Source organism: Hyaena hyaena, unplaced genomic scaffold (assembly GCF_003009895.1).
Source record: "Hyaena hyaena isolate Hyena2069 unplaced genomic scaffold, ASM300989v1 scaffold_213, whole genome shotgun sequence".
In the NCBI taxonomy this organism is placed as follows: Eukaryota; Metazoa; Chordata; class Mammalia; order Carnivora; family Hyaenidae; genus Hyaena; species Hyaena hyaena.
The window spans coordinates 2122034-2136539 of record NW_024080843.1 but is presented as its reverse complement, the minus strand read 5'-3'; the positions used below and the strand labels follow the sequence as shown (position 1 = coordinate 2136539).

General features: G+C 43.1%; 1 protein-coding gene across 1 annotated transcript in view; it reads left to right on the top strand.

The window, feature by feature from the left end:
* Positions 1-9187: 9187 nt before the first annotated feature.
* Positions 9188-14506, top strand: part of MCF2L2 (MCF.2 cell line derived transforming sequence-like 2) — a gene marked incomplete at its 5' end in the record, with an annotated part of 252251 nt that continues 246932 nt past the window's right edge. The window contains one exon of the mRNA XM_039242331.1: positions 9188-9467. Coding sequence (XP_039098262.1) covers positions 9188-9467 — 280 coding nt within the window. The remainder of the gene's footprint in view (positions 9468-14506) is intronic.

Sequence of the window (14506 nt, the reverse complement as noted above, 5' to 3'; positions counted from 1 at the left end):
AGCATTAGTTAACACCTCTATCAAGTCACAGAATTATTTTTTTGTGCGTATGAGAACATTTAAGATCTAGTCTCTTAGCAACTTTGAAATTTATAGTATGGTGTTGATAGTTCACTATGCTGTGCATTAGACCTCCAGAACTTACTCATCTTCTAGTTGCAAGTCTGTAGACTTTTTAACAGAACTTTTAGGTTCATAGCAAAATTGAGCAGAAGAGACTGAGATTTCCCATGTACCCTCTGCCCCCCCCACCCCCCATGCATAGCCTTCCCTATTATCACCATCACCCACCAGAGTGGTACATTGTTACAACCAATGAACCTACACTGACACATCATTATCAATGAAAGTCCATAGTTTACGTTTGAATTCATTCTTGGTGTTGTACTTTTATGAGTTCAGATGAATTTTTAACAATATATATCCAAGAGTAGTTTTACTCGTGTTAAAAATCCTCTGTGCTCTGCCTATGCATTCCTCTCTCCCCAATAACCCCTCACAACCACTGGTCTTTTTAATTATCTTTACAGTTTGGCCTTTCCCAGAATGTCATATAGTTGGAATCATACAGCAAGAAGTTTACAGCTTTCATGAGGTAATCACTTCTTTTAGATTATGTCTTTCACTTAGCAATATGCATTTAAGTTTCCTCCATGATTTCATGGCTTGGTAGCTCATATCTTTCTAGTGCTGAATGATATTCCATCTTCTGGATGTACCACAGTTTACTTACCCAGTCACCTACTGAAGGGCATCTTGGTTGCTTCCAATTTTGGCAATTATGAATATAACTGCTATAAATACCCATGTGCAGGTTGTTGTGTGAAAGGTTTAAAGAAGCAGTTCATAAATTAGAAAATAGAAATGAGAGTACTAATAAATATAAGATTTGAAAAAAAATAAGAATAGACAGTTGGCTAGACTGAGGAAGTACAATTAAAATAAAAACAAGGTGAAATAACTTACAGACACAAAAATAAATAGAATTATATGGGATCATGTTACCTCTATGTAATAAATTTGAAAATCTGGATAATACAGATGAAATTACAAAAAAATATAATTTATCAAAATATCCCAGAAAAGAGAGAATGCTAAGTAGACTGGTTACCATAGAATAAATAGATGTTGTCAGAGAACTGTATTTTCCCACACTTCCATGCACAAAAGCACCAGGACTACATTATTTCACAGGAGAATTCTACTGAGAAAACTTAAAGGAAAAAATAAGTTGGTTGCTATTGATTCTATCCTGAGTACAGAAATAGAGAAAACTTCCAAATTCTATTTATGAAATGAGTATAACACTGCTAACAAAATCTAATAAAGCACACATATATCTGATACATACACATACACAGTGACCATAGACATTCTTATCCAGTAATCAAGACAGCATGGTCTTGGTGAAAGAATAGACTAGTAGATCAATTGAACAGAATAAAGTTCCCTGATATAGTCCTACACAAGTATAGTCAACTGATCTTTGACAAAGGAGCAATGGAAATTCAATGGAAGAAAGTCTTTTCAACAAGTGGTGATGGAAAAACTGGGCATCCATATGCAAAATAATGAATCTAGACACTAACCTTACATTTTTGACAAAAATTATCTAAAAATGGATATAGACCTAATTGTAAAACACAAAACTATAGACCTTTTAGAAGAAAACATAAGAGGAAATCTAGGGGTACGTGGGTGGCTCGGTCAGTTAAGCATCCAACTTTGGCTCAGGTCATGATCTCACAGTCTGTGAGTTTGAGCCCCTTGTTGGTCTCTGTGCTGACAGCTTAGAGCCTGGAGCCTGCCTTGGAACCTGTGTCTCTCCCCTGCTTGTGTGCTTGCTCTCTCTCTCTCTGTCTCTCTCTTTCTCTTTCTCTCAGAAATAACCTAGCAAATCAAAACAAACAAACAAACAAATAAATAAAATAAATAAATAAAACAAAATTTAAAAATTAAAAAAAATAAAAAAGATTAAAAAAATAGAAAATCTAGGTGACCTTGGGTTTGGTAATGATTCTTATTTGTTTGTTTATTTATTTATTATTATTTTTTACTTTAGAGAGGGAGAGAGTGAGTCGGGGGGGGGGAAGATAGAGACAGAAAGAGACAGAGACAGAGAGAGAATCCCAAGCAAGCTCCATGCTCAGCATGGAGCTCAACATGGGGCTTGATGTGGGGCTCAAATTGGAGCTCTATCCCACAATTCTGGGATCATGACCTGAGCTGACATCAAGAGCTGGATGCCTAACTGACTGAGCCACCCATGCACCCCCTAGAAATGACTTTTAGATACAACAGCAAAAGCATGATCCATGAAAGAAAAAAAAATGGATAAATTGTTCTACATTAAAATTAAAACCTTTGGCTCTGCAAAAGACATTGTTAAGAGAATGAAAAGACAAGGCACAGACTGGGAGAAAATATCTGCAAAACATATATCTGATCAAGGACTTATGTCCAAAATATATAAAGAACTCTTAAAACTCAACAATAAGAAAACAAACAACCTAGTTAAAAAGTGGGCAGATACCTCACCAAAGAAGATATACAGATAAGCATACAAAAAGTTGCTCACCATCATATGTCATTAGGTAGTTGCCAATTTAAACTACTATGATGTATCACATTATCTATTAGAATGGCCAAACCAAAATGCTGCAAATACCAAATTCTGGTTAGGATGTGAACTAATAAGAACTCTCATTCATTGGTGATGGAGATGTAAATGGTTTTACAAGACAGTTTGTAGTTTTCGGACACCTGAGTGGCTCAGTTGGTTGAACATCTGACTCTTGATCTTTGCTCAGGTTTTTTTTTTTTTTTTTTAAGATTGTTTTTAATGTTTATTTTATTTTATTTTATTTTATTTTATTTTTTTGAGAGATAGAGAGAGCACGCACTTGGGGGAGTGGCAGAGAGAAAAGGAGACAGGAACCTAATGCGCTGACAGTAGAGATCCTGATGTAGGGCTTGAACTCATGAACTGTGAGATCATGACCTGAGCTGAAGTCAGATGCTTAGCCAACTGAGCCACCCCAGTGCCCCTAGCTCAGGTCTTGATCTTGGGGTCATGAGTTCAAGCCCTGTGTTGGGTTCCATGTTGGGCTCTGCAGTGGGCTCTACATGAAGCCTCCTTAACACACACACACACACACACACACACACACACACACACACACACACACTTTTAGTTTCTTACAAAAGTAAACATAATCTTACCACACAATTCAACAATTGCATTCATATGTATTTACCCAAATGATTTAAAAATTTAAGCCTACGTAAAAACCTGTGCATACTGTTTACAGCAGCTTTATTCATAATTGCCTGCAACTGAAAACAACCCAGATGTTCTTCAGTAGGTAAATGGATAAACAGATACCTCTATACAACAGAATATAAAAAATACTATTCAGTGTTTTAAAAAATGAGTTAACAAGCCATAAAAAGACACAGAGGAAACTTAAATGCATATTGCTAAGTGAGGGTGGCCAGTCTTAGAAGGCTACATACTTACTGTATGATTCCAACTATATGATGTTCTGGAAGAGACAAAATTATGGAGACAGTAAAAATATTAGGGGTTGCTCAAAATTTGAGGGGAAGGGAGGATGAATCGGTGGAGCATAGATTTTTAAGGCAGTGAAACTATTCTGTATGGTAATTGTGATGGTGGATACATACGTGACATTATGCGTTAGTCAAAACCCAAAGAACAGTACAACAGGAAGAGTGAACCATAATGTAAATTGTAGACTTTAGTTAATAATAATGTATCTATATTGGTTCATCAATTGTAACACACGTACCACACTAATAAAAGGTACTAATAATATGAGAAACTGTTTTGAGAGAGTGGGTTTATGGGAAGTTTCAGTACTTTCTGTTCAATTTTTCTGCAAGCCTAAAAGTCTATTAATGAAAATAATGGATCAAATACACTTTGAAAATTCCAAGTGGTTTTGCCTATGGGTGGTGGAATTATGATCAATTTTCCATCTCTCCTTTCTCCTACTTCTTCTTTTCAGTTTTCTGTACTTTGCTAATATGTTCTGCAAAGAAAATACATTATTTTGACAATAGATTGAATTTGAGGAAGGACATACATGGGGGAGGAGAGTGGAAGTACAGAGACAGAGGCAGGGGTGCTGTTTTCCTCCAAGTTTATGCACTTGCATGCTCACATGCTCCCCTGTGCCAGGGGACAGCTGATTTCAGGAGACACAGATGGCAGTGGAATGACTGTCAGGAAGGTTTGAGCCCAGGTGACTTTTCATTTTTCTTCAGTTCACCTATCCATTCAGCCGTGCAGCAGATGGCGCATGGTGTGACCCCTTAGACAAGATTCCCAGTGCGGTCTTACGTATTAGAACAGCTGGGCTCACAGCACAGAGAGGGTTACCCTGCCAGGCAGCCCTGGGGGAAAGAGGCAACATTGCAGTGTTGAGGCCGGTCCAAGTCCTTTATGGGATGAGAAGCTTTGACTGATGGCTGTTCTCTAGTTCTGGGCTTGGTCCAGGAACTGTGGGGTTTACAGAGGTGAATAAGGTATTTTCCTTGCCGTGTAGCCCAGGGTCCAATGGGGAAAGTACAGTGAAGATTGAGTGGGATGTTGAGGAAGAAACCTGTGGAGGGGTATTGCCGTGAGGCATTTGTGGTGACTCCTATCACCTCCCGTAGTGCACTTCTCCCTATGTTATACTCCATCTCCGGTCACCTCCCCACTCTCCTCCCTTATCTCTACCACCTCTCTTTCTCTTCTCCCTCTGCTGTTCTCTGCTCGGCCTTAGCACGGAATTTTTTTTTTTTTTTAACAAGTAGTTTATTGTCAAATTAGTTTCCGCATAACACCAAGTGCTCATCCCCACAAGTGCCCTCCTCCATGCCCATCCCCCCTCTCCCCCACATCCATCTCAGCATTCAGGAGTCTCTCATGGTTTGCCTCTCTCCCTTTCCCCCACCATTTCCCCCCTTCTTCTCCCCCTTGTTCCTCCGTCAAGTTCCTCCTAATCCTCCTATACATGCAAACATATGATATTTGTCCTTCTCTGCCTGACTTATTTCGCTCAGCATAACACCCTCAAGGTCCATCCATGTTGCTACACATGGCCAGATTTCATTGTTTCTCATTGCCATGTAGTATTCCATGGTATAGATAAACCACATCTTGATCCATTCGTCTGTTGATGGACTCTTAGGCTCTTTCCATGTTTTAGCTATTGTGGAGAGTGCTGCTATGAACATTGGGGTACATGTGCTCCTAAATTAGCACAGAATTTTTAAACAGTTGGCAGCAGTGGGTCATAAAAGCAATTGAGTAGGTCCAAACAATCATTCTAAAAAACTTTTAATTATGAAAAATATTTAAACATGAATAAAAGTAAAAAGAATATATAGTAGTAAAACAGCCCATATACTGCCTTAACAATTATGAACATTTCCCAGTATTTATCTCATTTATTCTCTTTGCTAAGGTAGTTAAAATTACAGACAATGATGTTTCATCCCTAAAAACTTAAGTATACATCTCTAAAAGAATAAGGAGGTGCCTGGGAGGCTCAGTTGTTTAAGTGTCTGACTTTTGATTTCAGCTCAGGTCATGATCTCAGGGTTGTGAGAGTGAGCCTGACGTTGGCCTCCATGCTGAGCATGGAGCCTGCTTAAGATTCTTTCTTTCAGGGTGCCTGGGTGGCTTAGTTGGTTAAGCATCTGACTTAGGCTCAGGTCATGATCTCACAGTTTGTGACTTTGAGCCCCGCATCAGGCTGTCTGCTGTCAGCACAGAGCCTGTCTCAGATCCTCTGTTTCCTTCTCTCTCTCTGCACCTTCCCGGCTCATGTTCTCAATCTCTCTCAAAAATAAATAAACATTTAAAAAAAGATACTCTCTTTCCCTCTCTCTGCCCTCCCCCCACTTCTGTGTATACATGCATGCTCTCTGTTTCTCTAAAAAAAAATAATAAAAGAATAGGGATATTTTCTTAAATAACTATAATACCCTGCTTTCCAAATGCAAATTTCCCCAATTCGGGCTATTTTTTTTAAAAATGAAATTGAATAGAGAGTATTTCAGGGCTTCACATGTAGTAAGGGGAAATGAATTGTTCATACAACTTTTGTTTTAATTATGTGTATGTATGTATACTGTGACATGATGTAAAATTTATATCATACTGTGGTTTGCAGTCTAAGAACTTTGAAGAGCTCTGCTGTAGGCCAGTGGTGCTCAAAGTCTAGTCCTGGGACTGGTAGCATCAGTTTTCCTGGGGACTTGTTAGAAATGTCTAAGGTCCCATTCCATGCTACTAAGTCACATCTCTGGATGTGGGGACCAGGAATCTGTATTTTAAAAAGTCCAAACCTGTAGTTTAGGTGATTCTGCTAGTTTGAAAACCACAGATCTAGATTCAAATGGGTGAACCTGTGATGCCCAGGCATCTCTCACCCTCATCTGTGTCACCCAAAGTGGGTCCTTTGTCTTTCCTCTTTATTGTGAGATGTGGTGCTGAGGATTCACCAGCAGGTGGAATCTATCTTGGCAGTGCTTAGAGGATGGTTTCTCTTTCCAGGCTTAGGCAAATCTTTACTCGAAGGCAGAGGATGGTTTAGATTCAAAAGCTTAGTAACACACAGTTTTGTCTTTGTACTAGCAACATCCATAAAATGAGACTAAAGCCCTTAGAGGGTTGTTGTGGGACTTGAATGATGTTTGTTAAATGCCTACCATTGCACCAGGCACAGAGTAGTCACTTAGTACGTGGTATTGGCAGTTGCTGTACAGGGCACTACCTATCACAGCCCTGGGCAATGATAGATGTTCAACAGATGTGACTGATTGCTAATTCTTTCACTGGAGAAGGAGGCAGGTTATTCAGGCTTGTTCCTTGATTTTGCCAGATATTGGAGCAAATGTGATTTGTCAGACAGAAAATAGATCATAAATAGGAAGGAGCAAAGGAAGCTCAGAAAGGAGGATGGTGGACAGGAAGAAGAGAACACAGTAAGAAGGATGGTGGACAGGAAGAAGAGAACACAGTAAGAATGTGCATATTCATAAGAGCAATGGAGACAGTGGCCGTTTGTTTTCTTGGGGGAAAGGGGAGGCATGGGCTATTGAACACTATGCCATCATATCTTCTTAGTTTACAATTACAGGATTTCAGAACTGGAAAAGGGAATTTGGAGTTCATAGACCCATCCCCTCATAGCCCAGATGAAGCAGTTGAGGCCCTGGGAGAGCATGTGTTAGACATGAGGGGCAGAATTGGTTTCTGAGGACAGGCACTGCCTGCTACATCTTGCCATAAATTCAGACAAGTCATCTCCACGGAAACCTTTGAAGACTGTGAAGGTACAGATGTGGGAAAGGACAGCAGCACTCTGACGAGTGTGATTTCCTTGGTCTCCCTTTCATTTTCTCACTCATTCCTATTCATCAGCTTCTCCTTCCTCTTCTTCCTTAGCCCCTCCCCTATCTCCCTCCTTTTCATGATTCTCACACGTAAGGACCAGGCCTAACCCAGGAAGCTGAGGTCATTGGATCTGCAAAGTCCAGGATACTAGACATCATCTGTCTCCTTAGCAATGTGCTTGTTTCTAGTGATCAAAACTCAACAGCTGTCTCTGACAGGACACCAGGCTTCTGACTACTATTATCAAGAAACGCTGCATTTTGGTTCCTCAAAAATACTAGTGACTCTTGAATGGGCAGAAACCATCGTGTAAATGCAATCCATAGCTGCTGTACTTCTTTGCGTCTTTAACCCTTTTCTGAATCTTTTGCAAGCAGTTGCTATGAAAATGGTTGCTCTACTTGTGCAGACAGAGTGTAAAGAGACCACACCTCAAAGGAAAAAGTAACCTTTCACATGAATCTCAGGCCCTAGGTGGACTAACATCTCTTAGCCATAGCCCACAATCGTTACAGAAAGCATTTACAAATGTCCTCAAATCCCTGGGATGAGTGGTTACTACTAGAAATTGGATCCAGAGTGTTTGGGGTCTGGCTTTTTACATGTAAAGGACGAAAGCTGAGCTTCCTGACATTGGCTCAGAACCTGGGATGGTCCTGGCGTTCTTGCGACCAGATACTCAGGGTCCCCCCCTTGTAGAGTGGATTGAAGAACAATCTGACCAGATTAGCATTTGCTCAGGCTTTTGCTCGTGGAGTTCTGCTGAGCTGGATTAGTCTTTTGCCGCCTGTCAGGTATATCTGGGGCCACCTGAGGAAGCTGCGGGACAGCGATTGCCGCGGGATAGCTGCTCGATGACGCTCCTGGGGCTGACAAGGAGGAGGGCCCGGCGTGGGGCTGGTGCCAGAGCCTTTTTAGGATGGAGCATTGGCGCGCCTGACTGTGACAGACGGAGCGGTGGCGCCCTGGAGTAGCTGCACAAAGGAAAAGGCCCACACGGTGGAGATGTGTGTCGCACATGCGTGCCCAGCCCTGTCCACGCACAGTCCGCGCCCCTGGCTCTAAGTGCGAGTGCGCCCAGTGCACGCCGATAGCTGCGTGCGACCACCCCTGGGGCTGGGGCGCGAGCAGCAGCCCGGGTGGGATGGCTACGCCTCTCCCCGCCAGCCGTCTTCTCGCCTCTGCTGCTCCGCTGACACCTGGCGGGCAAGGAGCGGCGTTCCGAACCTGGGTACTGGCAGGAGCGCCGAGATCGCGGTCTCCTCTCCCCCACGGCGGCGAGGACAGACCCTGAGTCGCCCCCACTTCGGCGACCGCGGCTCGCACTCCCCGCAGGGCCAGGGGCGCCGCTTCTCCACCTGGCGACAGATGGTGTTCGCGCGCGTGCGCGCTGTGGGGGGCGGGGAGAGGTGGGCGCGGAGACCGCAGCTCGGCGCGCGCCGCGGGGCGCCAGGCGGGCGGCTCACGGGAGCCGGGGCCTCGGGCCGCCTGCCGCCTCCGCTCCTTAGCCTCTCCGCTCGTCCGCCCTCCGCGCGTGCCGGCCGTGCATCCTTCTTCCCGATCCTCCCGGAAGGCGGCGCCGAAGACCCGACCCACCCCGACCGCAAATCGCGAAACCTACGCGCTTCCTCAGCGGGGGAAGCCTGACGCGCGGTTACGGCGAGCTTCGGGGAGACTGGCCTTTCTCCCCGCAACTGCCATTTCCCTCTCTCTCTCTCTCTCTCTCAAAGCCAGACATTACGTTGAGAAAGCTACTGGACTTGAATCTTTAAAACAATCCCCCCGCAGGGCGTGGCTGGCCGAGCGGCCCAGGAAAGTTGGCCTGGGCTGAGAGTGACTCGTTTTGTGCCTGAAGAAAGAGAGGAAGAGTGTGAGGGCATCGCATCCTCGGGAGGAGATGTCTTTGAAACACCATCCGTTAACAGCAGTAGAAACACTTTCCTGTTGCTTTGTTTTGTTTATATACTGAGTGGCTTTTCGGTGATTTGGTTAAAGGAAGAAATGGCCCCCCAGGAGCTCAGCCGGCGACTGGCCACAGTGATCACTCACGTCGGTAAATGGAGCTTCCTCTCCCTCCCGCCCCCAGCCCCCTTTGGGTTTTATTAATGGAGGTGGGGGCGTAGTCTCCGGAGCCGGTGTCCTCCCCGCGCTGGCCCGCAGCCCGGGGGCAGCGCCCTCCGTGGGAAGGCCGTGGGGCCGGGCCCGGCCTCTCCGCCTCGCTGCTGCTGGGGGTGGGGGGTGGGGGTGGCGGGGCGGCTAGTGCGGGGCATCCCTGGGGTCCCCCACGCCCGGCGAGACCCGGGCAGGCACGTGCCTAGCCCCCCGGGGGCTGCTGGGCTGTGAGGATCCGTTACGTGCGCTGAGCCGGCTGGGGTGGGGAGTTGTGTCGCGGTTTTACGAGATGAGGAGAAGGGCGAGGGGACTTGAGGAACGAATGCCTGTGCTTTCCGGCAGACGGTACTGCCAGGCGCCCAAGGCTCGTGCCCAAGCTCGCGTTGTGGAGCGCGCTCAACGTAGAGGCTCGCTGGAAGTACCGCCCGGAGGTGTCCGCACACTCCTGGTGAATCCCCATGAGAAGCCTTGCAAGCTTCAAGGGACTGAGCAACGTTAATCCTCTTGGCGTTGACTTAAAAGAAGGCAGCAGAACATGAATGCCTTGCTCCTGAAATAAGGGTTGTGGTGGAAGGACAGGCCCTATTTAGTAAAGAGGACACTGAGACAGGGTGCGTTGATTCCTTCTTACCTAGCATTTTCTTCCCCCACGCCTTACCTGGGTCTCCTCAAATAAAAACACATTCAGATAGAAATCCTTTGGATGTTGATGACTAGAATTATCAGGGTTATTTGCAGCGTTGGTCACTTTGAGATCCTTCTATAATGCCAATTAGTTTTTACTGATAAATGAGGAAGTTTTGACCTCAGTGTTCCACTCATTTGCTAAAACGCCTTCTTAGCATTTATATGTTACGTATTGCTTCAGTTAATGAACTGTGATTGCTCTTTGAGCACCCTAGTCCAGTGTATTTAGTGCAATAATGATATACGTTTCGAATGATACACATATAGGGATATACTTTGTGAAGATGATTTATCTGGGAAGACCCAGTTTTGATGATTCATTGAAAAATATGTTTCTGGTGCCAAGGTGGCTGCTGAACTGGTTTTTCTTTAGGACAAAAGGTCACTAGAATTCTACTGGGGAAGGTTGAATGTGAAATATTGCTGAAGGCAGGATGAAACAAACACTCTGGAGTTTGAAATATATTGAATGTGAAATTATTGTTTGAAGTTGTACATGTGTGTGAAATTGTGGTATAGGGAAAGAGCAGTGAAATTAAGAAAACCAATTTACGGTACCATCAAAAAGAACAAAATACTCAGGAATAAATTTAATAGAAGGTGAAAACATGTCATCTAAGAACTATACATCATGGTTGAAAGAAATTAAGAGAGCCAAATAAATGGGAAGATATGCCATGTTCACAGATCAGACTTATTGTTAAGATGGCAACATTCCCCAGGTTGTTCAACAAAGACTCCAGAGTGAAAATCATATACTGATTTCTTCAGTGAAAATTACTTCTCCTTAGAAGGGCTATTTAAACTGGATTTATGCTTGTGATACAACATGTATAGTAGGCCATGAACTTTTGTTGTTGCTGGTGTGGGATAGTGTTTTGCTGTTTCATTATCTGTTGTTAGGTAATAAACTACTCCAAAAGTTAGTGCATTAGAACAGCAACCCTTTAATTGTATCTCATGATTCTCTCAAGCTGTTGTAATCAGATGGCAACTGGGGCTGTGTGGATGGCACTTTCATGTTCTCTCACGCGGTCCCTCTCTCCATGATGGCATCTCATCTTCTAGGTCCTCTCTCTGTGGTACTTTCCCCAGGTCTTTCCTCAGAGCTCAGGTCTCAGAAAGGGATGAAGCAGAAGCTGCCAGGACTTCTTGATGACTGGGCTTGACGTCCTGTTAACTCATTTCTTCCCAGTTTTTGGTCAAAGCAGTCACAGACCCAGCCCTGATTCAAGGGAAGGGGGCACATGCTCCTTCTCTCGATGGGAGCATTGTATGCCCACCCATGAGGCATGGAAATATTGGTTTCTGTATCCATTTTCTATGCTGCTATAACAAATTACCACAAAATTAGTGGCTTAAAACAGCACAGATTCATTTTCTTAACAGTTTTGTAGTTCAGACATTGACACAGGTCTCACCAGCCTGAAATCAAGATAACAGGGCAGCATTCTATTCTGATGGTGCCTATTTTCTTGCCTTTTCTAGCTTTTATAAGCTGCCTGCATTCCTAGACTTGTGGCCCCTTTCATCTATCTTACTCCTAAGTCAACAACATCTGTCTTACTTACTTATTTATAATTTTTAATTTACATCCAAGTTAGTTAGCATATAGCGCAATAATGTTTTCAGGAATAGATTCCAGTGATTCATCCCCTGTGTATATAACATCCAGTGCTCATCCCAAGGGAAAAGGCGTCTTCCTTAATGCCACTTACCCATTTAGCCCATCCCCCTACCCACAACCACTCCAGCAATTCTAATTTGTTTTCTGTATTTAAGAGTCTCTTATGGCGTGCCTGGGTGGCTCAGTCAGTTGAGTGTCCGACTTTGGCTCATGTCATGATCTCACAGTTCTTGGATTTGAGCCCCACATCGGGCTCTGTGCTGACAGCTTTGGATTCTCTGTCTTCCTCTTTCTGCCCCTCCCCTGCTCATGCTCTGTCTCTCAATAATAAATAAATGTTAAAAAAATTAAAAATAAAAAAAGAGTCTCTAATGTTTTGTCCCCCTCCCTGTTTTTGTATTATTTTTGCTTCCCTTCCCTTATGTTCATCTATTTTGTATCTTAAATTCCACATATGAGTGAAGTCATATGTTATTTGTCTTTCTCTGATTAACTTATTTCGCTTAGCATAATAACCTCTACTTCTATCCACGTTGTTGCAAGTGGCAAGATTTCATTTTTTTTGATTGCCAAGTAATACTCCATTATACATATATACTACATCTTCTTTATCCATCTGTTGATGGACATTTGGTCTCTTTCCATACTTTGGCTATTGTTGATAGTGCTCCTATAAACATTGGGGTGGATGGGCCTGTTCGAAACAGCACACCTGTATCCCTTGGACATATACCTAGTAGTGCAATTGCTGGGTCATAGAGGAGTTCTAGTTTTAACTTTTTGACGAACCTCCGTACTGTTTTCCAGAGTGGCTGTACCAGTTTGCATTCCCACCAGCAGTGCAAAAGAGATCCTCTTTCTCTGCACCCTGCCAATATCAGTCATTGCCTGAGTTGTTAATTTTAGCCATTCTGACTTATGTGAGGTAGTATCTCATTGTGGTTTTAATTTGTATTTCCATGATAATGAGTGATGTTGAGCATTTTTTCATGTGTCTGTTAGCTATCTGGAGATCTTTGGAAAAGTGTATATTCATGTCTTTTGCCCATTTCTTCACTGGATTACTTGTTTTTTGGATGTTGAGTTTGATAAGTCCTTTATAGATTTTGGATACTAACCCTTTATCTGATATGTCATCTGCAAATATCTTCTCCGATTCTGTTCGTTGCCTTTTGGTTTTGCTGTTTGTTTCCTTCACTTTTTATCTTGATGGGTTTCAACAGTTCATTTTTGCTTTTGTTTTCTTTGCCTCTGGAGATGTGTTGAGTAAGAAGTTGCTGTGGCCAAGGTCAAAGAGGTTTTTAGCTGCTTTCTTCTCGAGGATTTTGATGGTTTCCTATCATACATTTAGGTCTTTCATCCATTTTGAGTTTATTTTTGTGTATGGTGTAAGAAAGTGGTCCAGGTCCATTTTTCTGCTTGTTGCTGTCCAGTTTTCCCAACACCATTTGCTGAAGAGACTGTCTTTATTTCATTGGATATTCTTTTACGCTTTGTCAAAGACTAGTTTGCCATACGTTCGTGGGTCCATTTCTGGCTTCTTTATTCTGTTCCATCGATCTAAGTGTCTGTTTTTGTGCCAGTACCATACTGTCTTGATGATTACAGCTTTCTAATACATCTTGAAGTCTTGGATTGTGATGCCTCTAGCTTTGGTTTTCTTTTTCAAGATTGCATTTGTCCGGTCTTTCTTGTGTTGCCATCTCTATGGTTCTCTCTTTTGCTTCCCTCTTCTACTTTTAGGGACTTTTGTGATTTCATTGGGCTCTCCTTATTTTAAGGACAGCTGATTAGCAGTCTTAATTCCATACACAACCTTAATTTCCAGACCTGCACAGTGTCTGGGTGTTAGCATGTACATATCTTGGAGTGGGGTTAGGGTTTAAGGAGTTTTTCTGCTACCACAGTTGCCACTTTGGAGACCAGCCACCTCACTACTTCACTGAGCATTGGCAATGTATGCTGTGACTTATGCCTTTGAGTTGTCCATTTTGGGATGGTGAAGGAGAAGGAGTGGGATTTCAGTTTAATGGTAACCTAAATCAGGCATTGAATTTACTTAGATATAATGTGGTGCTCTAAAGAGACTGAATGGATGCCATTGTCTTTCTGATGCGAAATGCCCTTTGTGTGAAGGGTACCAAGCAAGTATTAACCAAAATGTTGTCATGATGATAACAACTATCCATATTGTAGAAAATGGCCATTTGTTATATTAGGATTTCCTAGTATCAGTGTCTAAATAATATTGATTCTGGAAGTGATCATCGTCTGTAATGTGGTGAATATCAGTGACAATTCCTGCCTTTCCAGGTGTGAACTAAGGCCAGGCCCAGGCTTTACCAGCAAACAGCTGCGTAGCCTTTAGCACATCACTTTGCCTCTGAGTCATGGCTCCCACATATGTAAAATGCAGATAATAATACAGGACTGGTAGAAGATGAATGTGTAAATGGTGCCTTGTGAGTCCTCAGTACCTGCTAGAAGGAGAAACTTGAGAAGCAGTGATAGTGAGAATGACTTTAGATAAAAGGACAGTAGCATCTCCTACTTTGTCCTTTTCCCTAGTCCATCATAGACACCATCAATAGTATTCTCTTCCTCTTGCACTCATCTGCTCCTGGTGAAAGTCTGTTCTAGTAGGGTTGAATGCTAATCCTGATATG